The sequence below is a fragment of the Mustelus asterias genome, chromosome 1 (genome assembly GCF_964213995.1).
Source record: "Mustelus asterias chromosome 1, sMusAst1.hap1.1, whole genome shotgun sequence".
NCBI classification, from domain to species: Eukaryota; Metazoa; Chordata; class Chondrichthyes; order Carcharhiniformes; family Triakidae; genus Mustelus; species Mustelus asterias.
The window spans coordinates 20,475,930-20,503,114 of record NC_135801.1 but is presented as its reverse complement, the minus strand read 5'-3'; the positions used below and the strand labels follow the sequence as shown (position 1 = coordinate 20,503,114).

At 43.2% G+C, this 27,185-nt stretch overlaps 1 protein-coding gene across 1 annotated transcript in view; it reads right to left on the bottom strand.

Annotated features, from left to right (window-relative positions):
- Positions 1-3,367: 3,367 nt before the first annotated feature.
- man2b2 (mannosidase, alpha, class 2B, member 2) overlaps positions 3,368-27,185 on the bottom strand; it is a 63,663-nt gene continuing 39,845 nt past the window's right edge. Inside the window, exons 14-19 of the mRNA XM_078210291.1 lie at positions 25,403-25,513; positions 23,563-23,752; positions 22,462-22,614; positions 19,156-19,271; positions 15,464-15,581; positions 3,368-5,510 (exon numbers count right to left, since the gene is read on the bottom strand). Coding sequence (XP_078066417.1) covers positions 5,425-5,510; positions 15,464-15,581; positions 19,156-19,271; positions 22,462-22,614; positions 23,563-23,752; positions 25,403-25,513 — 774 coding nt within the window. The 3' untranslated portion in view covers positions 3,368-5,424. The remainder of the gene's footprint in view (positions 5,511-15,463; positions 15,582-19,155; positions 19,272-22,461; positions 22,615-23,562; positions 23,753-25,402; positions 25,514-27,185) is intronic.

Below are 27,185 nucleotides of genomic sequence, written 5' to 3'. Positions count from 1 at the left end.
GCGGATGGTGAGGACCAATTGGAGGGCAAACCTACTTGACCTAGTCCTCACCAAGCTACCTGCTACAGATGGATCTGTCCCTGATAGTATTTGTAGGAGTTGCCACTGCACAGTCATTGTGGAGATGAAGTTCCACCTTCACACTGAGGAAACCCTCCATCGTATTATGTGGCACTACTACTGTGCTAAATAGATTTAAAATAAATCTAGCAACTCAAAACTGGGCATCCATGAGGTGTTTTGGGCAAAAGCAGAATTGCATTCAACCACAATTTGTACCTCATACCCTGGCAAATCCCTCATGCTACCATTATTATCAAACCAAGGGATCAACCCTGGCTCAGGAATGCTCAGGGGGCATGCAACACCAGGCATACCGACAAATTAGCTGTTAAGATGGTGAAGCTACAACACAGGATTACTAACATGCCAAACAGCAGAAGCAGCATGTAAACAAACCTAAGCATTAACACAGCCATCGGTTCAAATCTAAGCTCTGCAGTTCTGCCACATTCAGTTTTGAATGCTGGTGGACAATTGAACAACTAACTGGAGGAGGGGGCTCCGCAAATATCTTCATCCTCAATGTGGGGGAGTTCAGCGCATCAATGCAAAAGACAAAGCTGAAGCATTTGCAACCATCTACAGTCAGTAGTGCCGAGTGGATAATTCACCTTGGCCTCTTCCTGACATTCCCAGCATCAAGATGCCAGCCTTCAGCCAATTCCATTCACTCATTAGGAAACGGCTGAAGGCACTGAATACTGCAAAGGCTATTTGGCCTTTTCAATCTGGAAAAGAGGTGTCAGAGATGATCTCAGAGATATACAAGATCAAGCGTTTAAGAAAAGTTTTCTAAAATGTTACTTTCAATTAAACTATGGAGTAGGACTGGGGGACAGTTTCAAACTAGAGTAGGTACTTGTAGGAAAGACAACAGGATTTATTTTCTTTATACAAATAATGATCAGTACATGGAATAAACTTCGAGATGGAGTAATGGTGGAAAAAAAATGAAAGAATTGAAGGAACTCTCAATGATATTATAGCGTAATATTAGGATTTCTCTGGCTGGATAAATTCACTTGGGCCAAATAGCCCTCCATACTTGTATCATGATTTTGTGAGTAGGTACTGCTAAGTTAGACTGAGCACAAGCCTCTTTGTAAAGTACCTCTTACTCTATTCCAACAATGTGCTTAACCTCAACATTACTACAATGCTCTTCCTCCACACCATTCACCCTAGTAGTCGGAATGAGATTTCTAAATTTGAATAAAGTTGTCTGTACTCTGGTTACCTGGGCCACGACAATCCCAATTTATTTTGCATATGACACATAGGGTGGAATTTTCTCATTTTTTGACAGTGGGAAAAATGGTACGTAACCCGCTGGTTGCACTACTGGTTTTTTCCTGCCATATTTTTTGCCACTTAATAAAAAATATCCTGGAGGTGGGTCTCATCACGTCATGCTGGTGCATAGGGCTCTGAATGAGTCCGCCCCACCAGCAAACTCAGCCCGACAGACCAGGGCACTCTTTAAAAGGCACCCTGATCTAAAAAGAAATTCCACCATGGACATGGAAACTGTCCCCATTCCCATGAACATGGGACACGCTCCACCCCCAATGGATACGGGATTCCCCCCAGGAAACCCACCAACCCAAGCTTCCCCCTTGGAATTCCCCCCTACCCGGTTACTGGGGAGATAAGAATTAGGAGCCCCAGTCTGTTCGCAGGACTGAGGTGGTGAGAAATTTCTTCAGTTAAAGTTGATTGTGAATCTTTGGCGTTCTCTACTTCAGAGCTCAGTGGGTGAATATATTCAAGACAGAGGCTGATAGATTTTTGGATACTAAGGGAGATAATGGATATGGGGATAGTGCAGGAAGGTGAAGTTTAGGGCCATCAGTAATGACTGTCTTCATTGGAAGGGAAGATTAAAAAGGGTTAAATGATCCACTGTTATTCCTATTTTTTACATTCTTTGGTTCATTACCTATCTTCCTTCCACCTCTGAAGTATATTGGGATTTTTTTTGACATTAAAGATGCAAGATAAATGTAATGAAGAGAGCTAAAACAGCCAAACATTTATTTATATTGTGTTTTCATGACTTCCAAGATTTTCAGAGCAATTTACAACCAACTTCTGGTTTTCAAAACGTGCTCCCTACTGTTAGGTAGACAAACATTTCTGCGAATTTGCAAACAGCAAGATTCTTCACAGGGAAGATGTGATTAATAGTTAAAAACTTTTGGTGCTTCGAATTCAAGAAATGAATATTGACTGTGGGAGAACATTCTGCTCTTCCTTGACTGTTATTGGATCTTTTACGTCCAAATTCTGAGGTAAACAGGGATTCAGTTTAATGTGTTGCTGAAAGACAGCACGTCTAATGATACTGGACAGTTCAGGAATGAAGATTGAATCCACAACTTTCAGATAGGGATGACAGTGCTGTTACAAATTTGGGATAGTAAGTGTTGGTCACTTCAATAAGTAGTCCTTGCTTCTCATGTATAAGAGTGTACCCACACTGCCTACTGTCTAATCAGATGACAGTGTAACACTGGCGTGTAACAATAGTATCCCCTTGTGACGCAACCTGGAGATCAGCTAAATTTCTTTGTGTTCTACTAATCTAGAAGAGATTTAGTCTGCACAAAGACATTGCACTGGAGCAGAGAGGGCTGGGAACTAAAGAAAATTTATCTTTGGGTCTCAGATAATAACTCAGGTGGTGAGCCACAATTAGGAGCCCCAATGTAGCCTCCCTTTTGGGGCCTTACCAATTTTGTCCCAGGTCACGGCCTAGAGATACATCTTGTGTGGCTGGAGAGGGGGGGTCTTATTGAGGGGTGAGGGGCAACAATCCCCCAGAGGTTGACAGTGTCCAGTTGTGCAGCTGGAAAGATAAGTCTTGCTCCTTCCAACTCTAGCAAATCAGATAGGTTTTCCACATTTTCAGGAGAGGTTGGGGCCGGGGGGGGGGTGATTGAGCTGCTTCTAGGGGTCACTTGAAAAACCAAAAGCAAAAGCAAGGAAGGTCCCATTGCAACACATTCTGCTGTTTGAAATGAGAGGGAGAACTTAATTTCAATATTGAAATGCGGCCTGCATTCATATCAGGAGATGGCCTATGGCTGCCTAAAAAAAAGGCCCGAACAAATTTAGCAATCAGACTAGGCACAGGTCTCTGCCCTAGTTAATACATTATTAATCTTGTTTTAAGACTACAAAAATGGATGCAATATTTTAAAATTCAATCCCCTTGTTTTTTATATGCCCTCTTAAGCATCACTAAGTTTTGTCAATCTTTCAAAAGACGCATCAATTCACATGATAATAATGAGGTCAAATGGAAACTCTCAAGTGGTTTAATTTACAATTGTTAACTGAACAGAGAAAGACTTATAATTTTCACATCATGATGATTCTGCAGTATTTCTTGCAGCAAAATTATGAAACATAGTGACCTTACATCATGCATCCTGGCCAACCTAATCAGAGTTTAATCTTGTCCGTGCCTAGTCAGATATCTGAAACTTGGATAGCTCCTGAGCTTCTATCGCCAAGTTCATAATGTGCAAGTTCCTTTTTTCTTTTTGCCCACATGAGGTCAAGGGCTGTCCATCTGACACTCACCCTATTTTGCAATTGGCCAGAGGCCTGTTAATAAAACCACCTCCCACCCTCTCCTCCACACTGTGCCCATCCCATCTCCCTGGACAGCAGCATCGAATGCTGGGCCAAGGTTATTCCAATGCTAATGGGTTTGGATGCTTGGAGAAATGTGATACAAGATAATAAATTACCTTCTGTAAATCTCCAGTGCCTGGCTTATAAATTTATCACCTCCTCTTTGTTTCAGTGGCAGCAACTGATTGTACAAGCACATCTTAACTTAAAAAGTTCCATTCAAACACATCTAAATCACCTGTGGAAAAATGATCAAAACATTCCAAAATCTAACTGCTACTTACTGGGTCAAACTGGCAGAAAGGGTGAGAAGGCTAGTTGTTGGACAATTCTATCTATGTCACTCCAGTTTTCTAACCCACAGGTAGCACAGTCAAGATTGAACAGCCATGTACTTTAGTGAACACTTGAAGAATGTGTGCCACTTAAAAATAGAATTCAGATTCAAATAGATGAGATGTTATAAATAGGAATATATTAATAAAACTCATTAACAATGAGTTGAGTATGTACACTCAATGTCCTCAATATTACAGCAAAAGGTCAATAATAGCATTAGATGGTCACACCCACAATAAAACCAATCGAAAATATAGGACATAGGGGAAAGGACTATGCAGATTAGTCAGGAACCAAAGTTTTAACAAAATGTGTCCAAAAGGCAACAGAGGACAAAAAAAAAAGCAGATGTTCCAAGTGTGAAATAAAAACTGAAAATACTGGAAATACTCAGCAGGTCAGGCAGCTTCTGTAGAACGAGTTAAAAGTTTCAGGTCAACGATCCTTCATCAGAATCTCTTCAACTGAAGAGTTCCAATTCTCTTAGTGATGCACTAAGGCAGACTTTCATCTGTTTCCATAGCTAGCAATTCCCGGAACAGGTCACTAGTCTGTCACCAGAGGCTCATAGCTTGACAGGGTGCCACTCCACATCAAGCAGGAGTCTCTCCCGCTCTTACTGCTGGTTATTGGTGTGTTTGGAAAGATTTGCAGGTTGACACTCAGAGTAAATGCACCTTCCTTGGCCATCAAGTCCTGGGGTGGGACTTGAACTCGCAACGTTACCCACTACGCTGGAAGACCTCCACCTGTTGAACAGTCATTGACCTGAAACGTTAACTCGGTTTCTCTCCATAGGGGCAAAGATGTTGATTAGGATCCAGTATTTAGCATAGAAATGAGAAATTATATACAAAAAAATTATTTTCGCTGACATGTGAATCATGAGCTAGAGGATTCTTCAAAAATTATTGCAACTTTGTTTTATAATATCAAACATGGGCTGGGGCATCTCTGCAACTTTGTAAAACTCACAAACATTAGGAGACTGGTGTTCCAGTATCAGCTTCTGATATTCCAGTTTCACTCTCAACAGGAAATTTCCAGAAACTCCAGACAAGTAAACGTTAATTTTTTTAAGGTTAAATTAATTTGGTCAGTAATACAATTTTCAAACTTTTGGATAAAGCCGGTAAAGTGTGTTTCATTCTGATGCATTTTCTTTCATTCTCATTCACAGACAACAGGGGTTTTATTTTAAAATTTGTTTGTTATTCACATCCCCTTTGCCCTCATCTGCAGCGAAAAAGTATTTTCTTCCAACTTAAGCAGAAATACTATCCAATTGTTTTTCTTCCAGCCAGTAATGAAAACAAGTTGCGACTTGACACAAAAGCCAGTGTGAAGTTTTCCAGACTTCACATTTTCTTCATAGTTTTCTTACTGTTTAAAATGTACAAAGAAAGTTCTAATTTCCTTGGGTTGAATAGTGACAGTGAAGTCTTCAGTTAGCCATCTTTTAGTATCTATAAAAGAGGACAGAATTAGGAATCAGTTATCTAACAATTGAATGTAATGACTTCTATGCTTCCACAAAAAAGTCTGTTATATCTCCTACTTTTGCCAGTTCTGGCGAAAGATCAGTGCGTGATCTGAAACATTAACTTGGATTCCCACTCCATAGGTGCTGCCTGACCTGAGGGCTTCCAGCATTTTCTATTTACATTTCAGATTTCCCCAGGATTTTCCCTTTGTGTAAACAGGCCAGCCCACTTCTCGTATGAAGCAACATGTGACTTTACACACAAAGTCATCTGCAATTGCTGGCTGCAAGGTCCATGGATCTTTTACTGCAGAGGTTTCTCAATGAAAAGGGTATGTGTTGCCACCATCAGCTCTCGATCGTTTTGAGTCATGACAGGGCACAGAAGCACAACGTGTGAATGGCCAGTCTTGCTGTCATTTAAATGCATGTCTACAGAATGTAGACACATGGAGCATTAACTAGATGGGCTGAATGGCCTCCTCCTGGGCTGGAATAGCACTATGACCCATTGATGGTACTGCCATCAGAGTGGGGTGAGAACAGCTTAGCCAGTGGTTGTAAAGACAACTGTGGCCATGAACTTTTACGTGCCTGATGCCTTCCAAGTTGGAGTTGCTTCAGTTCACTATTTACTGTTGCAAGAGGGAGGTTACTGAGGCTCTATATTCCGAGAGAGCTGAATACATTTGAGAGAGAAACAGGCAGAGTATGAACATGGCTACACTGGATTGCAGGCTTCCCCATGGTGCCACTGACTGAATGTGCCTTGCTCTGTGGGCAAACTCTTGAGCTTTACCATGAATAGAAGGATTCCCGTCCGTTGAAGTCCAGCTGATGTGTGCTGGTAAGTGCCTGACACATGCTGCGGCACACTGCCCAGCCACCACCAAAAATCAGAGGGTGGCTAGTGGGTGATAAAGGCTATCCGCTGACAATTGGGCTGATGATACCCAAGCACAGTTCACATATGCATATACAGTCACGAAAGCCACACTTAGTAAAATGTGTTTGAGCAGAGAATTGGGGAGCTTAAATAACGCTTGTGCTGTCTGGGACATTCTGCAGAAGACCTGCAGTACTCAGCAGAGTGCGGGACAAGATTCACATCCTGCATAACCTCGCCATTATGTTGACTTGGTCCTTGTCATCAGCTATACAGTGACCAGTTGAGGAAGACAAGGAGGAAGCCAAGATAACCCCTTTCTGGCTGTCCACGATTGATTCATTTGGCTGTGGCATCGGTGAACACAATCCCAATTCCCCATTCACTAACAGTGTCATACCTTATCTTAGAGTGTCATTACTGACCATCATCTTCTTGACCACAATGCTAAAATATAAACCATTCCCTCAGGTTTATAAATCAAACCATTGCATAGAGTTGTCAACTAATCAACCTTGTGTCTTCCTTCATGCACACTGTCCACTTACCTGTTCCTTTCCTGCTGCTCCTATGCAGTGCTACCCTCTTGGTCGCGGCATGGCTGGTAGAAGGCTGCTGACTTTCAATTCAGGAGGTAGCAGATGGCCTTAGAGGACAAACATGAGCAGTTCTGGCCCCAATAGGCCCGGCATCATTCTGCAACATCTCGGCACGAGCAGCAACAGTCTGGGCTGGTTTCTAACAGACACAGTGCCAAGCCACCAAGAATCAAAGGGTGGCTAGTGGGTGAAAAAGGCTATCCACTGACTGGCACTGGTGGGAGGACAAATGCTGTCATCTTGAGAGGAGACAGCAGGCCCATGCACAAAATGTAGACATATGTAGAATTAATTAGATGGGCTGAATGGCGTCCTTCTTTGCTGGAACATCACTATGATCCTTCGATGGTACTGCCATTAGAGCAGGGAGAGAACAGCTTTGCCAGTGGTTGTAAAGGCAACCGTGGCCATGAACTATTGAGTTACTGCCACCTACCAATGGCACTCTTCAACAACCCTAGCAATATGTTGTGGGATAGATTGCCAGATGGCTGAGGGATGCTACAAGCCCTTGTGAGCACTGGTATCCAGTGCTATGATGGCAGCAGTCTGAGCTTGAGCTGAGCTTGCATGACCTCAGCCTGTGCTTCCAAACCAGCATTCAGATTTTGGCTGATTTTCCCTTGTGTTGCACTGGAAGCTGAATTGTTTACCATCAGATATTCAATTGCAGCTGAATCTGAAAGTCTTATGGAGTTGGCCACTACTTCCACTTGGATGGGTTCCAAGGTCTGTGCAAAGTCCTGTTCAACTTGGTTCCAGACTCCTCCATGCTCCATGACATTGACTGCAGGCCTTCTGGCAGGCCGGCCGATGCATCAAGAGTTTCACCCATCAGCTTCTTCTCTAACTGCCCCAAAGTCCTCACCCGAGTCCTCTAATGCAGAACATGTACAACCTCTCCTTCCGGTACGGTACTTGTCTCCAGCTCTAAATGTGGTCCACTTGTGACCAGTGTCCAGCCACATACAGATTTCACCTCTAAGCTTTCCACTAAAACGCACATGATATCAGTAGCTGAGCTGGTAGCTGCAGTGAGATCAAATGATGGGGTTTCTTCTCCATCACCATCTTTCCATTCTTCCATCTCTTGCTCTTTCATCACTGCCTGTGTCAGGATGCAGGATTGGGGTGTCTGAATGGAGAAAGATACAGAGGTGGGCTGTGGTGAGGGGAGGGATGGAAAGCAAATAATGCAGGCTTACACAGAAGACATGGTGATTAAAGGGAAACTGGGAAGTGAGGAGAATTATGTACGAGCAGCAGTCTTCTTAATGGTTTCAGCTCTGCTGGCACAGTCTCACTCATAGTTGTTCCAATGAAGGGGAGAACCATCTCCTCCATTCAAGGGCATATAGTTGTTCTGACCCCCAGAGATTAGGTGCCATTGCCTCAGGGTATGTGCCACCTTTTTCTTTACGCATTCATGGGATGTGGGCATCACTGGATGAGCCAGCATTTATTGCCCTTCAACTTTCAGAGGACATTTAAAATCAACCACATTGTTGTGGATCTGAAGTTATATGTTGGCCAGACCAGATAATGCCAGCAAATTTCCTTCTCTAAAGGACATTAGTGAACCAGATGGGTTTTTTTTTGACAATTTCCAATGGTTTTATTGTCATCATTAGCCCTTTAATTCCAGATTTTTATTGGATTAGAATTTCACCATCTGTCAAGGTGGGATTCGAACCCATTTCCTCAGAGCATTACCCAGAGTCTCTGGATTACTACTCTAGTGACAGTACCACAATGCCTCTACCTCCCCTGTGCTGCAAGAAAGAGAGAACTCTGAGTGAGTGTGTTTGGGTGATATGGTTGTCATGGTTGAATTTAGCTGCATATGAACAAGGTATGAGATGCGGCTTTGAGGTTTACGGCAGTGTTAAGTGTATGACGGTGAGGTGAAGCTATGAGTGTTTTTGTCTCGAGTCACAATTGACAGAGATTATTGGTGGTTACGAGATGGTGGTATATGAAGTCAGGTTGATTACATTGACCATATTAGCTATCTGCTCCCAGTGCCTTTACAAGATTTGTCTGGAGGGTCTCTTGGACCCCTGCACATATTAATTTTCTCCTGCTCTCTAATACCTGCATGCAGGCCTCCAGTGCAGCATCAGAAACTCCTTGAGCCCACACTCAGCTTTGTTGTGTCATTCTTGTCACTTTCCCTGGTCAAACTCACTTTTACAATGGTCCGATGTGGCGCAGAAAATCCGCAAGTGCAGCGAGTCTGTCAGTGGCCTTTTAACTCCGCTATCTCATTATAATTTTATTTCTGAATTTCTTGTCCAATTAGCATCAGCAGGCTTGATGATGGCTTGCAGGATTTAACTGCAGTATTTGAAGGGAAACTCCAAACTTGCAGTTGAAATAGTTGGACTTACCATGAAGAGAAAAACTACCAATGCAAGGGAGTCATCCTGGGAAAAGGCCACAGCTGATTTCATGGACAGAGGGAGATGCTGTTTTCCAGAGACAGGAAGAAGAAGCCTAGTGCAGAAAAATGTTGTCATGTTCCTCAATCCAGTGCAGGAAACCAATTCAATGTCCTTGGGCAGGGCAGGAAAGGTGATAGTAATTGCATATTGCCGTACTTTCTGATGTATTTTTCACTGTGCCTTCTCAAGCCTACATCACTGCTCATACCACCTTGTAAGGTGCACCCACCCTCTCTCTGGCACTTTGTCACTTCCCTAACTAACTATTCACCACTCAAATTCACCCTCATTCCTTTTGCAATGTTATTCCTAACCCCCATAGCTACCCTCACCAAAACACTCTCCATCCATTGGGTCCCATTATTCTCACTCACTGGTGTCTTCCCCTCCGTGGACAGGAGAGTTTTTTACAGAAGCACCATAGAAAGCATTCTTTCTGGCTGTATCACAGCTTGGTACGGCTCCTGCTCTGCCCAAGACCGCAAGGAACTACAAAAGGTCGTGAATGTAACCCAATCCATCACGCAAACCAGCCTCCCATCCATTAACTCTGTCTACACTTCCTGCTGCCACGGCAAATCAGCCCAGCATAATTAAGGACCCCACGCACCCCGGATATTCTCTCTTCCACCTTCTTCCTTCGGGAAAAAGATACAAAAGTCTGAGGTCATGTACCAACCAACTCAAGAACAGCTTCTTCCCTGCTGCTGTTAGACTTTTGAATGGACTTACCTTGCATTAAGTTGATCTTTCTCTACACCCTAGCTATGACTAAGACTACATTCTGCACTCTCTCGTTTCCTTCTCTATGAACGGAATGTTTTGTCTGTATAGCGCGCAAGAAACAATACTTTTCACTGTATGGTAATACATGTGACAATAATAAATCAGGGAGAGGCAGAGAACTGGAGGATGTGGCCTTCTACAGATATCTCAAGTAAAACCTGCCGAGGAGAAGCTGCTGGAGACCAGCTGAGTCTCAATGTGCCTGGCCATCAGAGATGTGGAGACGGGCTACCTGGTGACGAAATAATTATCAGTCACATGGCATACAACACTCACAGCATATTGACTTGATGTCAACAGTAACTGAAACAAGATTGTTTGAAGTTTTTCACACATTCTCATCTTGAAAGTGCTCATTCATGTCTTTCATTTCTCACAGGGTCTTCACCTGTCCAGCAGAAAGTGGTCGAGGATGACTTTGACCTCCCTGAGAGCTCATTCCCTTTGAGAGTGCTGCATCCCTCAACATATGCAGATCCTGGACCAACTCAGATTCTCACACTTAAGTAGAATAAGTTAGAGAGATAACTGGGTTTTTACATGCTGATTCACGCTTCACCCTGAGTAAAGGAATCAGGGACAGTTGAAGGGTGCAGGATTTTCCAAGCTCTGCTCAGCTGGATACAGATACTGTACTCCGAAGAGTGGTGGGGTGCAGGGGCAACAGCATTGGCAAACAGAACACTTCTGGAGCAATGGTTGAGAATTTGTGATGCACTGGCAGGCATTCTTAGTGCATGACTACAGAAGGATTGACAAAGTTTGTCTCAAGCACAAGCGACATGATGTCTCAGACCTTTCAGATAATACGTTCTTCAATTGAAAAAGAGAGAGTGGCAGAATCAAATGTGGAAACCACACAAGTGCATGAAAGCCTTGAACAATGAGCTGCACACTCAATGTCACCTTAAATACCATGGAAGATATCCCAGTTTTGGCCATTCATTACCCTCCTACGGTACAGTTTGTCCGGCAAAATTAAGATGGGGCAAGGGGACATGGAGGTTTGCTTATAGTATTTCCACTTTTCATCCACTGTCCATTAACTCACCCCCTCAGTCAGGACCGGACACACCGCCCCATGCCCCAATGCAGGTGCAGGTGGAACAGTCTTTGGCAGGGCACTCTTGGGTTCCAAAGCTATAAGACATCAGCTAAGAGTATCTCAAAAGTCAGAGCCAGGATCTGAGCAGCCTGTCTCTAACTCTGTTAAAACCACAGAGGTAGACGTGTTAAAAACAGCAAGAGGTAAGATGTGTTATTGCTTGAAGTGTGTGTGTATATGTTACAATCTTGTCTTGTTAAGTTTCTGTTGTTCATTTGAAGCACATAAATATTATTCTTTTGCACCACTTCCCTGTCTTGTAGATTCCAATGGGGGATCCCAGTGAGGGGGGGAGCGGTGGGGGAAGAGTTTGAAAAGCTTGGATGTTTGCATGACTGGTGGGAGGGAGTGAATTTTGCATGTGGTTATAAGATGTGCACACTGGTGGAATATTAGGTAATGTTCACAATAATGGGCACCTCTGGTGATTCATTCTTCACATAATCTGTTTTCTTCAAATTGTTCGAAGAAACCAACTTGAACTTGATTTCAGGGCCCTGATGGAGGCGAGCCCAGAGGCAGAAAATAAGCCGAGGAAGTTTATCCATTTTCCAGGTGAAGCCTCCTGCAAGCTGTACCTTCCGACAGATCTCCTCATGTGGGGCAACAGGTCTGTGAGCAGAAACCTGTTGATGGTCACTCTCATCCTCTTCTGAAGTTCAGTGCACGGTAACGTAAGCAGTTCCCATGTTAATCTTGCAAACCACCAAATGACAAATTTTATGTTTTCATTTGAGGTGCGTTTAGAGGTGATGGAGCATTTATCAAGTAGGGGGGTTGCATGCAAGCACCGCATCACCTTCCCCAGCCCCCTGTCAAAATGAAATCAGAGGCTAGAATGCCCAGGAATAGATGTCCCGCACACTCCCTATTGAGGCTCTTAAGTGGACATTTAATGCCACTTAAAAGTCTCAGCCCGCCACCGCTGATATTAACTAGCAGCAGGTAGGCCTGTCACTACACAAGGACTGCTACAAGCAAACCCGTGTGGGGACGCTGGTTGTTTCCTGGAGTGCAGTGGAGGTGCACCTCATCAGTGCCCAATCGAGGGAAACAGCATTGGGAAGGAAGGGCATGTCCTGCTGGGAACCAACCCCAGCCCTTGCTGCCCAAACTCCCTACAACCCTTCCCTTGTGATGTGACCTTCACTTTGTGAATCTTCACTTACACATGGGCACCATCACTCCTCGATTCAGAGCCTCCAGTGCCTGTCATTCTGGCAGCAGCCATCGTCTTCCAGTGATATTGGCCACAGCTCTCGGGGGTGGAATTTCCACCTGGGGTCCTTGATCCCAGGGAAGGCTCAGCGCTGGCTGCTTAAGTGCCTCAGAGACATTTAATACTGGTAGACCTGCCCAAGGGAGGTATAACTCGGGTCTCTTGCTGGCTTTCCAGCTGTCAGGCAAGACCCATCAATACCTCCAGAAAATCCCCCCAACGTTTTGAAGACACCTCCAAAATGTATAGCTAACCTCTCAGCACAAGTACTGTAGTATGCATAGTAAACAGTTTACCACAAGCAGAGACTGGCCATATTTCGCCAAGATTGCTTTATTTTTCTCAATTGTCACTGTCTTTCACTGGCAAGTTCCAGGTAGGCTATAACACCCATAGACCAGAAGTTAATGTAGAGATCCCATGTCAACATCCTTCTAATTGAGTGATTCACACTCCGAGAGGGTTGGATGGATGCAGAATACTGCACTCTGATGAGTTTGTGGATCGGAGTCGGTTTCCTGAGACGCTATCAATTTTGCCAGTTTTGACCTCCTCCTCCCCACCCCTCACTCCTTGTCCATCCTGAACCAATGCACTGCCAGAAATTAAAATTGAGCCCAAAATGTACAAGACACATGCTGAGAACTGGAGAAAAATTGATTAGGATACGAACAGTAAACGCCGAAAGGGGAGAGACAGGAACATAGATGTGCTCTGCTCCCTGTGGCACAGAGACAGACACAGGAGTGTCTCACAGTTGAATTATTTTAAGCAATATATTAAAATATGTTTTACATTTGTTGAAGAGAAGGAGAAGGATGGGTAAGTCAGTCAGGACAGGAGTGAGCAAGTAAGTGTTAGTGGGATGAGGAGAACTAGCAAATGAAAATTGCCTTGGAAGATACAGGTTGCTACACAGGACAAGTGTCAGAACACGCTCTCCGTAATATCTTGCTTTGCACAAATTTGCTCCATCATTTCCCGCAATACAATAGTGAATATGTTTCAAGAGTACTTAATTAGCGAGAAAACACTTCATAAATTCCCAAACTGCAAAAGAGTCTGGGCGGGATTTTCCAGGCTTTCCCACTGGCGGGATATTCTGCTCCTGCCAAAGGCAACCCCACACAGTGGGTTCCCTGGCAGCAGGACAGGTGAGTCATGGAAAATCCCATAGACATCAGTGGGACTGGAAAATCCTGCCACAGGCAAATTCAGAGCCATCTCCTCTGACTGAAAACACAAGGCGGAGGGACGGAAAATCCCACCCTCTAACTTCAAAATCTTCAGTATAGCATGAAAACACTGAATAATTTCCCCAATTGTATTTAAGCCTCAGTATCGACAAATTCAAACATTTCGTTTTGAAATGTTTAAGTTTTGACTTTTTTTTTGTTTAAAATATTAAAGATGTTCAGGTCCAAAGATGTGCAGGTTAGGTGGATTGGTCATGCTAAATTGCCCTTTAGTGTCCCAAGATGTATAGGTAGATGGATTAACCTGGTAAATGTGCAGGGTTTCAGGGATAGGGCAGGGGAGAGGGCCTGGGTAAGATGCCCTTTAGGAGAGTCAGTGCAGACTTGATGGGCTGAATGGTCTCTTCTGCACTGTAGGGATTCTATGATTCTATTACTTTGGCTATTAGGATTTATAGTTACCATACATGCTGGACAAAAGCTTTTTCAAGAAGCAGTTTAAGTGACAAACTTTACTAAAAAACTGAAAGAGCGATATAACTTGGTACAGTTTTCAAACAGATACTCATAAATCTTTAAGCAGTCTCTCTTACAAAGTTATAAAAGACTAACAAAAACATAGTTGCACATAGGAAGTTCACACCGTAGTAAGATTTTTAATGTATAAAGATATGTGCAGATACTCAAATACGCAACTCAGAAACCCCCTCAACACACCTAGTTCCTGTTTCCACATGCACTAAAGTGCAAAAGGCGTGAAAAATTATGTTTGCGAGAAAAGTAGAATTGTTACAAATTTTGACAGGGGTGGAGATTTGAAATCTTTCTGCAGAAAAGTACACAGGTCGGACAGATTCTCAACAGAGATGGTTAATTTACAAGTCAGGCAACACCAACGAATTGGAACATGTATTCAAAGGGGGTGGGAGGAGCTGTAAATATTAAACACCGCTGTTCCATTTATTCATAAATAGTAATAAAGGAATTTAGCATTCCTTAAATTATGTTAATCACCAGGTAGATGCTAGGCAGGTAATCTGTAATTGTTCAGTCTCTGGATAGAGCAGCCTTGATTATATGCATGGTCTCCTTAATTTTCAGTTTTTATTTCAGATTTCCAGCATCTGTAGGATTTGCTCATTAAAATATAAAGTGCTATTTTGGCAGCAATGCTTTTCAGTACTATTGGATTAAATACAACTCATTGGTAGCACAGGGATCTTACATTAGTTGAGAAATATTCAGAGATGATTGTTAATCGTTAAGGTCGAGGAGGAAGGAAGGATGAGGACAATCTGGACAAGATAGTGTGCTTAACACTCTATTCACTTATCTCTTTAAAGATAAGTTCCAGCACCTCTGAGCTAGGTAACTAGGTGTGAAGGCTGAAGCTTGAAGATTTGAATCAAAACCATTTCTTAGAATTTCTAAGACAGCTGTGAAAATTGCAAGAAAAAAATATTGAAAGATAAAAGCTACGACAAGAAGCACATTGCAGATAGATGTAAAAGTACTATTCTTGCTGGCAAGGAGCAAGCCAAACATGTCCCTGCACAAGCAACCATAACTTGACTGGAGAATGCTTCATTGTGAATATTGGGTGTCCAAAGCAAAATAAATGCACTACTCACAGGAATATTGTACCCTTTGCTTTGGAAATCTCACAAATTATTTGACAATAAGTAAATGTGAGCAACTCGCCTCTATCATGTTGTTGTTCTGTTTTCCACTTCCAGCGTTTGAGTGTGTTAATATTCCAGATTCCTGTGAGTGAGCGCTCTTCAATTGACACCACTGATCCCAGCACTTTCAACAGGTCCTATCAGAGATTCATGCAGAAAGAGACTTAATCTAATTGATGGGGAACTTGGGTGTCATATAACTGGGCTGCAAATAAAAAGCCACTCATTACCAAACAAAAATAGATTTTGAAGCTTACTTTAGTTCCTGCATTGGAAAACTTTGATCTCTCTCAAATTGTGGGTGTGAATAATTAAATGAATTTTCCCACTACCTCAATGATATTCCTTCCCTATATCCATGCAGTATACATTTGCTATATCACGCACCACTTCCTTAGAGATAATTCAAACAGGAAGTTTAACACTTAGCCATTGAATGTTTAAGCTTTAGCTCACAGGCATGAGTGGAAGATAGGTAGCATGAACACAGCAACTCAGGTATGCCTTAACCAGACATTAGCAACATAGAAAATGGAAGCCAGGAAACTTATCTCTGATAAAACATATTTACAGGAATAATGCAGCAGCTGAAATAAGACATCAGAATTGGATGTGTTGGGAAAGTAGGAAACTACGACATTATAAAAATGAGCTACATGGCAAGCTCCAGGGAAAGGTAACACATAATATACAAGGGTACAGAAAGCAAAATGGTCAGGAAAGAAAATGGAGTAGACCTCTAAGCCATTAACACTAAGGAGATTAGTTAAGGCGAGGTACAAAAAGACAGCATGGACAACTCCAGTTAAACATCCTTAATATGAAAAAGACATAACAAGGTTATGTTACAGATCAAAAGGTCAGAAGAAAATCATAGAATCATAGAAACCCTACAGTGCAGAAGGAGGCCATTCGGCCCATCGAGTCTGCACCGACCACAATCCCACCCAGGCCCAACCCCCACATATTTACCCGCTAATCCCTCTAACCTACGCATCCCAGGACTCTAAGGGGCAATTTTTAACCTGGCCAATCAACCTAACCCGCACATCTTTGGCCTGTGGGAGGAAACTGGAGCACCCGGAGGAAACCCACGCAGACACGAGGAGAATGTGCAAACTCCACACAGACAGTGACCCGAGCCAGGAATCGAACCCGGGACCCTGGAGCTGTGAAGCAACAGTGCTAACCACTGTGCTACCGTGCCGCAAGAGAGTTTTCTCTATGGAAGGATATACAGATCTGTATATGTAGGAATTTTAATGGCTATTTCAGATCAGCCAATCCAAGTTGGAAATACTTATGCAGTTTGAAATCCAATGTAGTAAAAGTGATTCACAACTGTTTCATAATCCAATCAGTCTACAAACCACATTGATCTGGTCAAAATGTCTCAGGAAACAAAGGAAATTGAAGCCATTCACCTTTGGGGAATAATAATGACAATATTCAATGTGATCTGAAATTCAGAAGACCTGAGAAATAGGAGCCGGGGATGCCTTTTAAACTATTTTAAAACAAGTGACTTCATGCAAACGAGGGCAAAAACTTAAGTGGCACAGTTTATTAGTCTAAGTGAAATAAGGGATAGTTTCACCTATCCAGGGAGAAAGGTGAATGGTGTCACTGGGATGAATATTTTGGAGCCAACACCAGATGAATGGCAGCAGTTCAAGAAGACAGCTCAAAACCACCTTCTCAGGGCAAATAGGGATAAACAACAAATACTGGTCCAATGACACTCACATCTTAAGAATGAAAAAAAACTTGCAAAATCAAGTTCATAAAGGTACACTATCAGAAATGTGAGAACTTTAAAAGATGTAAACTGCCTTAGATAGAGAATGAGCTCAAAGTAGTTAATATGCTGAATGTTTACATGCTCCAAATATACATGCTCCAAGTATGCATGAAGGCAATGAGCAATTAAGTGGCAATAATTTGTGTAGTGACTTGAGGCGACTCAATGTGGCTAGTAACAAACTAAAAGATCTATTGACTGAGAAGAACTAATGTGATGATACTGTGCCTTTAAGAAATGCATTTTAATCATGTTCCTTTGCAGGATGTTTTGGGCAGGCCCTGGAAGTTGTCGACACCGTGAGTGGCTAGAAGATACAAAGGAGAGCTACAAGTAGAGGAGCTGGAGGGTGAAGGCAGCATGCAGATGCAGACACAACAGAAACCAGAGAGAGACAGAAAGAGGAAGATAGAGAATTCTGGAAATGAAAAGAAGCAAATCAATGAATCAGAATGCACACAGTGCAATAGGAGCTCCTTCTCCAGAAGGAGACCGAGAAATCAGTCTCAGGAAGTCAGTTTTTTTTGTTCGGCAGAAGAGGAGACAGGAGCTTTTGGAGGTACTGGGTAAGCTGGCTATAAAGGTTTAAAACACTAATGGGCAACCTAGGCTAGTGAGTGGGCCACGTGAGTGGCCCTCCTTCATCTCAGTGGGATTCAATGTTCAAATCGGGCATATGCACTAACCATGACCCCATGAATAAGATTATTCCCAGCTCTGCTCAGTCTCGGTCTTGCACACACCTTTCATCATCCCAGCTCCGTTCTCGGTCTTTCTCACATTCTTTTATCCTCCTGACTCTTCTCTTGATTCTCACTCTCTCTTACGTTCTTTTATCTCCCCGACTTCACTCTTGCTCTCGATCTTTCCTGCGACCTTTTATCTCCCCAGCTCCACTCTCGAGACTTTCATGTACTCTTTTATCTTCCCTGCTCCACTCTCAGTCTTGCTCTTTCACACACCCTTTTATCTTCCCGGCTCCATTCTCAGTCTCACTTTTTCCCCCCATGTTCTTTTATCTCCCAGCTCTGCACCCACTTTCTCAACAGAATGTTTCGCTGTCAGAATCCCGAGGGGCTACATGCGGCCCAAGGGCTGCAGGTTGCCTACCACTCGTCTCAAACCTGGAAAGCTATGCGGACATCTCGGAGATGCTAAACAGTTGGGTGTTTTCCAAATTGAATTGTGGTTCACATCCTGAAGAAGAGCCATACGGACTTGAAACGTTAACTCTGTTTCCCTTTCCAAAGATCCTGCCAGAGCTGCTGAGTTTTTCCAGCATTTTCTGTTCTGATTTGCGAACTGGGGCCTTGGATGGTTGAAAACACTGGAAAGCTACACTATCAGGATTGTTGCGATATGAGGGGGGGGAGAAGGTTTGAAGGAGTGTGCTCTGTTGATGATAATTGTACCTGTGAAACTGGAAGGTGAAAACTGTTTAAGGATAGCAATCCTGATCTCCCCTGCGTGAATGAAGAACCACACATTGTGGAACTATATAGCTACACAGGGCCACACTTGTGCAGGGAGTGATTCAGGTGCTTGAGGTCATGCAGGATGCACCTTTGTTGCCTCGAATATTAAGAGTGAGATTTACCTTTTTATCGGAAGTATAATTTGCCTGTTAATCCATGTGTGATTTGCATTTGTTCTGATTTGAGCTGAAGTAAAAGTGACAAAAAGTGGAATCTTGTTGGTAATCTCTTCCTTGGGAGTCACTTGGTTATGCTGGATTATGGTTCTCTCACTGGAATCGTAACAACACACTAATATTCCACATGGTAACACCAAACTCGAAACTCTGAGGATTTACTAAACATGCTTTATACATATATACCTCCTTTACATTATACAGGACTAGTGAATAGGGTTTTTAAAAAAAATAATAACTGCTAAAATGTCCAACAAACCTTTAGGTTGATTGTTACAGGCTGGGACAGGACAGGATCTTCTCCTACTTCATACATATGCATAATTCTCAGTAGAACTCGATGGAAGTCTGGGAGATCAGATTGTTTAGATTCACCTTGAAAAAGAGAAAGCAACTTCAGTGGCCCGGAAGCAGAGATTTAAACCAAATAGAATATTTTTGGTGAAGTGTCAGAATTCAAATCTGCTCCTAAATAAATGCCCTTCCTCTACTCTCCCCTAACCATGACCTCTCACTCCATCACCCTGACCAGAATTATCCCTTCCTCACCCACCATTCCCCATTTCCTCTTCCTTCTTACTCTTTCCTTCCCTCCTCTAGCAGTTTCCATTCCCTCTTCCACCCTTTCCTTCTGCCTCCTTCTCTCTCCAACTGCACCCTTCCATGCCTCCAGCAGTCCTCATTTCCTCTATTGAGAAATAAATAGCTGCTTTGCAATCAAATTAACTCAAAATAACTTGGACAGAGTTAATTATTTTCACATTATGCTCTTTCCCAATAGCAGGCACTGGTTTCACTTATTTCATTACTTTCTTCCATGTTAACATTTCATGCACTAGGCAAGAGAACTGGCGAGAAACCTACTTGTAGGTCAAGGGCGTTTTGTGCCCTATCATCAAGAAAGTATCCAGTGGCAGCCCAGGTTTATACATATATACCTCCTTTACATTATACAGGACTAGTGAATAGGGTTTTTAAAAAAAATAATAACTGCTAAAATGTCCAACAAACCTTTAGGTTGATTGTTACAGGCTGGGACAGGACAGGATCTTCTCCTACTTCATACATATGCATAATTCTCAGTAGAACTCGATGGAAGTCTGGGAGATCTGAACAATCTCATTAGTGACAGACAGCATGGTTTTGTAAGAGGGAGGTCGTGCCTTACAAATTTGGTGGAGTTTTTTGAGGAAGTGACAAAAACGGTTGATGAAGGAAGGGCCGTGGATGTCGTCTATATGGATTTCAGTAAGGCATTTGACAAAGTCCCACATGGCAGGTTGGTTAAGAAGGTTAAGGCTCATGGGATACAAGGAGAAGTGGCTCGATGGGTGGAGAACTGGCTTGGCCATAGGAGACAGAGGGTAGTGGTCGAAGGGTCTTTTTCCGGCTGGAGGTCTGTGACCGGTGGTGTTCCGCAGGGCTCTGTACTGGGACCTCTGCTATTTGTGATATATATAAATGATTTGGAAGAAGGTGTAACTGGTGTAATCAGCAAGTTTGCGGATGACACAAAGATGGCTGGAATTGCGGATAGCGAAGAGCATTGTCGGGCAATACAGCAGGATATAGATAGGCTGGAAAATTGGGCGGAGAGGTGGCAGATGGAATTTAATCCGGATAAATGCGAAGTGATGCATTTTGGAAGAAATAATGTAGGGAGGAGTTATGCAATAAATGGCAGAGTCATCAGGAGTATAGAAACACAGAGGGACCTAGGTGTGCAAGTCCACAAATCCTTGAAGGTGGCAACACAGGTGGAGAAGGTGGTGAAGAAGGCATATGGTATGCTTGCCTTTATAGGACGGGGTATAGAGTATAAAAGCTGGAGTCTGATGATGCAGCTGTATAGAACGCTGGTTAGGCCGCATTTGGAGTACTGCGTCCAGTTCTGGTCGCCGCACTACCAGAAGGACGTGGAGGCATTGGAGAGAGTGCAGAGAAGGTTTACCAGGATGTTGCCTGGTATGGAGGGTCTTAGCTATGAGGAGAGATTGGGTAGACTGGGGTTGTTCTCCTTGGAAAGACGGAGAATGAGGGGAGATCTAATAGAGGTATACAAGATTATGAAGGGTATAGATAGGGTGAACAGTGGGAAGCTTTTTCCCAGGTCGGAGGTGACGATCACGAGGGGTCACGGGCTCAAGCTGAGAGGGGCGAAGTATAACTCAGACATCAGAGGGACGTTTTTTACACAGAGGGTGGTGGGGGCCTGGAATGCGCTGCCAAGTAGGGTGGTGGAGGCAGGCACGCTGACATCGTTTAAGACTTACCTGGATAGTCACATGAGCAGCCTGGGAATGGAGGGATACAAACGATTGGTCTAGTTGGACCAAGGAGCGGCACAGGCTTGGAGGGCCGAAGGCCTGTTTCCTGTGCTGTACTGTTCTTTGTTCTTTGTTCTTTGAAGGGGGGGAGGTTTAACACAGATATCAGAAGAACATATTTCACACAGAGGGTCGTGGGGGCCTGGAATGTGTTGCCGGGCAAGGTGGTGGAGGCGGACACACTGGGAACGTTTAAGACTTATCTAGACAGTTATATGACCGGAGTGGGAATGGAGGGATACAAAAGAGTGGTCTAGTTTGGACCAGGGAGCGGCGCGGGCTAATTGTTCCTTGTTTCTCGTTTCAAGGCTTCATTCTATGATCATCTTGCTGGTGCCAGTACAGAGCGAGACTGCGGATAGTTGGGAACCTGTCTCGGGGGCAGGGAATTCATATGGTGTTCATGGAAGTGGAAATGACTAGGGTTGGGAAGCATTTTCTGATCAGGGCCATTGTGATCTCCTGGACTCGTTTCGATCGCCTCAGGGGGTCGGAGAGGAATTTCCCAGATTTTTTTTTTCCCCATATTGGCCCTGGGGTTTTTCACTCTGGGTTTTCGCCTCTCCCTGGGGATCACATGGTCTGGAATAGGGGGGTGGGGGTGAGTTAATAGGTTGTAATGAACAAAGCATCGTAGCTGTGAGGGACAGCTCGGTGGATAGGATATTGGTATGTAGATAGGCTGGAAAATTGGGCGGGGATCCTGGATTCAGGATTCAATCCTGGACCGGGGAGCGGCGCGGGCTTGGAGGGCCGAAGGGCCTGTTCCTGTGCTGTATTGTTCTTTGTTCTTTCTTTGTTTACACTTGCCTGATGATGACCCCCAGGTCTCAGCCCAGTCTTCCTTTTGACTTAATGGCCAAGATCAAGATTTACAACAAGCAGAGTTCGGTATGTTGCAACCTCAGGTTGCTAACGTGGTGCCATCTGACCAGTGCAACTATTTTTGCAAAGGCTAATGTAAAAATAAGCACAACACAACAGCTCAATTAGCCAACAACAACCACATTAATTCTTCCTCCGGCTGTCTGTGGTGACATCAAATTTAACCTGACAGTTTGTAAAGATCACTGTGGTTAGCAGAACAGAAGGATGAGATCCGTAGTACACAATCTTTATAAACTTTTCCGTAAAACAATTAAGTGGCCTGTGAATTCAGGTGCTAATGTTCTTCCTTGACCTTGTAAATACTTCTGGACAAGAACACATCGATACAGTACAAATTTATAATGTCTTACCTCGGACTATATTTTGCACATGTTCAGTGTGGTTTGAATTATATCGCCAGCCAGGCAGGCAAAGTGTTAGGAGATGGAGATTAGGTGGGAGAAAGACAGAACTTTCTGAACTGTTGCTCTGTGAATTGTGTGATGGAACATCTGCCTCCTTTCCTGTGAAATACAGCACGTCACAAAAAGCATTGTTATCAGAATAAAAATACAGAAAGAATATGTGGAACAAGGTTTTTTTTTGCTTGTGCATTGACCAGTTTCAGACTTTAATGTATGTTAAAAAAAGCAAATATAGGCTAGCAAGTGCACTGGGAGAAAAAGCTTATCTTATTGTCTCAAAAACAACAGGTTGTATGACTGAATGCTGGATAATGCAAACAGCAGGCAGAACCTTTTGTTTTCAGCGGGTGTCTTACATACTGCCCAAAAAACTGGACAGATACCCATGAAGACTCTTAGGAGGAAGACCCATTAGGCACTTAAAAGGACCACAGTGGTGGTCCGTTCTCCTGTCTGAGGATCCTGGGATACAACATCGTGCCCGCCTGGAGGTGCCAGCCACCCCGAACTGCCAGCCACCCCGAACTGCCAGCCAATCAAAGTCCAGCAGCTGTTGCACTCGCCAGCACCACAGAGGAGACTGTGGCTGCTGCTGGAAAATGGAGTACGTGAACTGTCTCCCCCGTCCCCACAGTAAGAAGTTTAACAACACCAGGTTAAAGTCCAACAGGTTTATTTGGTAGCAAAAGCCACACAAGCTTTCGAGGCTCTGAGCCCCTTCTTCAGGTGAGTCACCTGAAGAAGGGGCTCAGAGCCTCGAAAGCTTGTGTGGCTTTTGCTACCAAATAAACCTGTTGGACTTTAACCTGGTGTTGTTAAACTTCTTACTGTGTTTACCCCAGTCCAACGCCGGCATCTCCACATCATGTCCCCCGTCCCCACCATTCTGCTGCAGGTTACGAGTTCTAAATATGATATTGCCCTGCTGCTGACGGAAAAGAAATGCAACATTAATACAACAACTGGTCAGCCATACCCACTGACAACAAAGCTCCTCAAAACAGATTTTCAACCTCTGACCCCGTCTATAAGCTCAGAAGCACATACCTGAGACAGGGCCGTACATAACAACGGGTCTGAACTCGAGTGCCATCCCACTCTGATATAACGATGAGGTTGTCGACGCTGAGCCCAACATCAACCAGAAAAGTGGGCGCACCACAGAGGTGTCATTCAGTGTAAGATTATAGCCCAGATTCCATTCTTTGTTGTTCCATAATCTCCGGTGAAGCATCATCTGCAACAGTATCATTGTGGGAGAAGTTGATCACTAAAGTTACACAGCTGAGGTGGCGATAGAGACAGATCAGGATATTATCAACTAACCACTGAAATTTCTACAGTAAACCTTTATTTTTATTAAACTCAGAGTCTGGTTTTATTTTGAAGAGAAATAAGGTCTGCGCAAGACAGCCATGCAAATAAACAGCAAAAAAAATGAAGTTCAACTTAGGGCTTACCTCATCCCTAATTGTAACTTTCATTGAATAATTACACATCACAAATAGATACTTTTCACTGATCACCAATGAAATATAACTTAGTGGTCGAATCAGACACACCAGATCACCACCAATACATCCTGTGGACATGAATTTACAGGACGCTAATCAAAACCTTGACTTGGCTAAATGTCAGACTCACATGCTCTCTTGTTTTTGGTTAGCAGGGAAGCAAAGATGGCCCACGAAAGGGAATATGCAGAGATGGAGAAAGAGGTCATGGTACTGTGGGCTCTTCTCAAGGTGAACCCACTTCTTGGCCCTTGCCCTTGCTCCCTTGGACGAAGCCACACGTGCTGCCCAAAGATCGAGTGGGCTCCTAATGCAGCAAAGCTTTGGTGGGACCAGGCTTCAGAACCCAGAGGACATCCGCTACAGTCACATCATGTGTCAGAGCAGGGCAGTGAGCAGCCTGCCTCCACCTCTACTGAAGCCACAGGGATAGCACTGCACAGAAGCAAGACAAAGTTATGAGAAAATCATCTCAGTTGGACAAAGGGATTCCCTTGGTAGTTTGGATGATCCAGCTTGTGTGAACTACTTATTGTCATGGCCTCCAATTTGATGCATCGCCCATTGGCTCTGCTTGGTTTTATTCTAGTAACAGAATAAGCAGTCTTCACATCAGTGCCAAGTGACTGTTTCCACACAGTGAAGGGTTGTGACCGCCATTTGACCTCAGTGGTGAGGTCCCAACCCAAAAGGCAAAATCCTGTTGTTGTTTTCAAACAACTGACTGATTTCAACAACATTAACGACTTGGATGAGAATTAACTAGCATCCCTGACACAGACTTCAGGGGAAGTGATGACCAAGTGGTATTATTGCCAGACTATTCATCCAGAAACTCAGCTAATGTTCTGGGGACTCGGGTTCGAATCCCGCCAAGGCAGATGGTGGAATTTGAATTCAATAAAAAATATCTGGAATTAAGAATCTACTGATGACCATGAAACCATTGCTGATTGTCAGAAAAACCCATCTGGTTCACTAATGTCCTTTAGGGAAGGAAATCTGCCATCCTACCTGGTCTGGTCTATATGTGACTCCAGAGCCACAGCAATGTGGTTGACCCTCAATTGCCCTCCAAGGGCATCTAGAGATGGGCAATAAATGCTGGCCATCCAGCAATGCCCATGTCCCACGAATGAATAAAAATTAAGGTGGACTTCAGTTCCTTCAGGTTTAAATGCTAAACTTTCCATCTAAACAAAAAATGTAAAACTAATCTCGAAATTGACTCACTTCATTTTAACTGCCTGACCTTTAAAGAATGGGTTTGTATTGTGTAGTGGATATTTCAGTGGTACAATACAGAATGATGTCATTCATAAAAACTGATAATAACAACAAAAAAATTGCTTCAAACTGTAAAAACTTCTCACCTCCAACTGCCCATCAGCTTGGCTGGAAATGCCATGTGCTCTCTCCGCTAATATGACAAGCCTTGTGCCACTTTCCTCAACATAAGCGGTCCTCACAAGAGGGTAATAGTTCTGTAACACAAGCAAAAAACTTGTTAATATTTCCCTTCTAGCTGCCATGCTCCATAGGAGGCAGCTGGTACTTGTACAAAAAAAAATCCAAGGACAGCCATAGTTTACTATAGAAGGAAAGACTCTCACAAGGTTTAAAAATTATTCACCTCTGAACAACTTGGTTTTTCAAAATGCAATTGTACACATTTTTTATTCATTCAAGGGATGTGGGCGTTGCTTCCCAAGCCTGCATTTACTGCCCATTCCTAATTGCCCTGGTGACAAAGGGTTGGTGAGCTACCTTTTTGAATCGCTGCAGTCTAAATTATATTCTACTTGCATGAAAAAAGACATGTTAAATCAACAAAATATACTGCAATTTTGAATATTAATCCCAAGTGCGTATCAGATCACCTCATGGCAACACCCAGTGCAATGGGGTGCAACAATTCTAAAGCATTGCTTTACTTTTGCCATTTGCATCAGCGCTGTGGCAACAGGATCCGTATTGGTAGCACAGTGTGATGTTGATGTACCTTTAAGAGATTTTTTTTTAAATCGTGTTCTCTGCAGATGTATGCAGACCTTTTTGGGTTTTTTATTGTTGCCGGACCGGCTGCTAGAAGTCATTTTATTGCTACTTCAATGGCTTAAATGGAGTTTTGTTTATCTTTACTCTTGGATCTTTTATGACCTTGCATTGTGAGGGGGAAGATTGATTGACAAGTCAAAGTCAGGTGGTTCATCCCCAGGAAAAAAAAAATCTAAGGATTCATTTTCAGTTTTAGTTTAGAAGGGAGTAGACATCAGATCGAAAGCATTGTTTCTCTCTCTCTCTCTCCCCCCGGTATTACAGAGTCTGCTGTTAGCTGCAAACAAGGTTCCTGGCCTTCCTGGAGTAGAAAATCTGCTGTCGGTGGTTGGCTTGCCGAGTGTCTCACCCCGGTGTTTTGAGAAGCTGTTCTGGGTGTATATCCAGAGGGCTGCTAGAAGTTACAAGGCTGGGAAATCAGAGTTTCCATTCTCCACCCAAAGGTCTAAGTTCCAGCATCAGGTGAGCATTCGTATTTTATGTATTAAACCTGTGTCAAAGGTTTTGTTTATGGGATTTGTTTCGTTGGAATGGTGTTTAGCTGGTAAGGTTTATACAATATCATGATTGCTTTTTTCTTGTTTGTAATTGGTAAAAGTTTTGCTAATTATTTTCCTATACATGTTAACTATATACTTAAATAAACTTTATTTGATAAAAGCTCCTTAGTGGGTCACTTGAATCATACCTGAAGAGAAATATCTCATGCTTACCCTAGCCAAATTCAAATTGCAAAAGTTATGATCCAGGCAGACTTCTGGAACACTTTGGAGTTTCTGACCCAAGTTAAAACATTTGGGGGCTCTTTTGCGGGATTAAAATCTATATTTCTTGATTGATTTGGGATTATTGAACTCAAAGACAATGAGCGGTAAGCATATTTGTGTTTGCTTTTCAGGTGTTGTATTCAGGTATAAATAGGGAGTGTAATAATGGATCTTTCAGAGGCTAAGAAGTTCCTGCGTGTGGAAGAAGTCATGCAAGGTGGTTTACAAAAGGTGACTAAAACAAAGCTTTTGGAATTGGCAAAAACGTTGCAGTGACATTACCCAACAGCGTAAAGAAGATGGGAGATAATTGTGGCAATATCTCAGCATT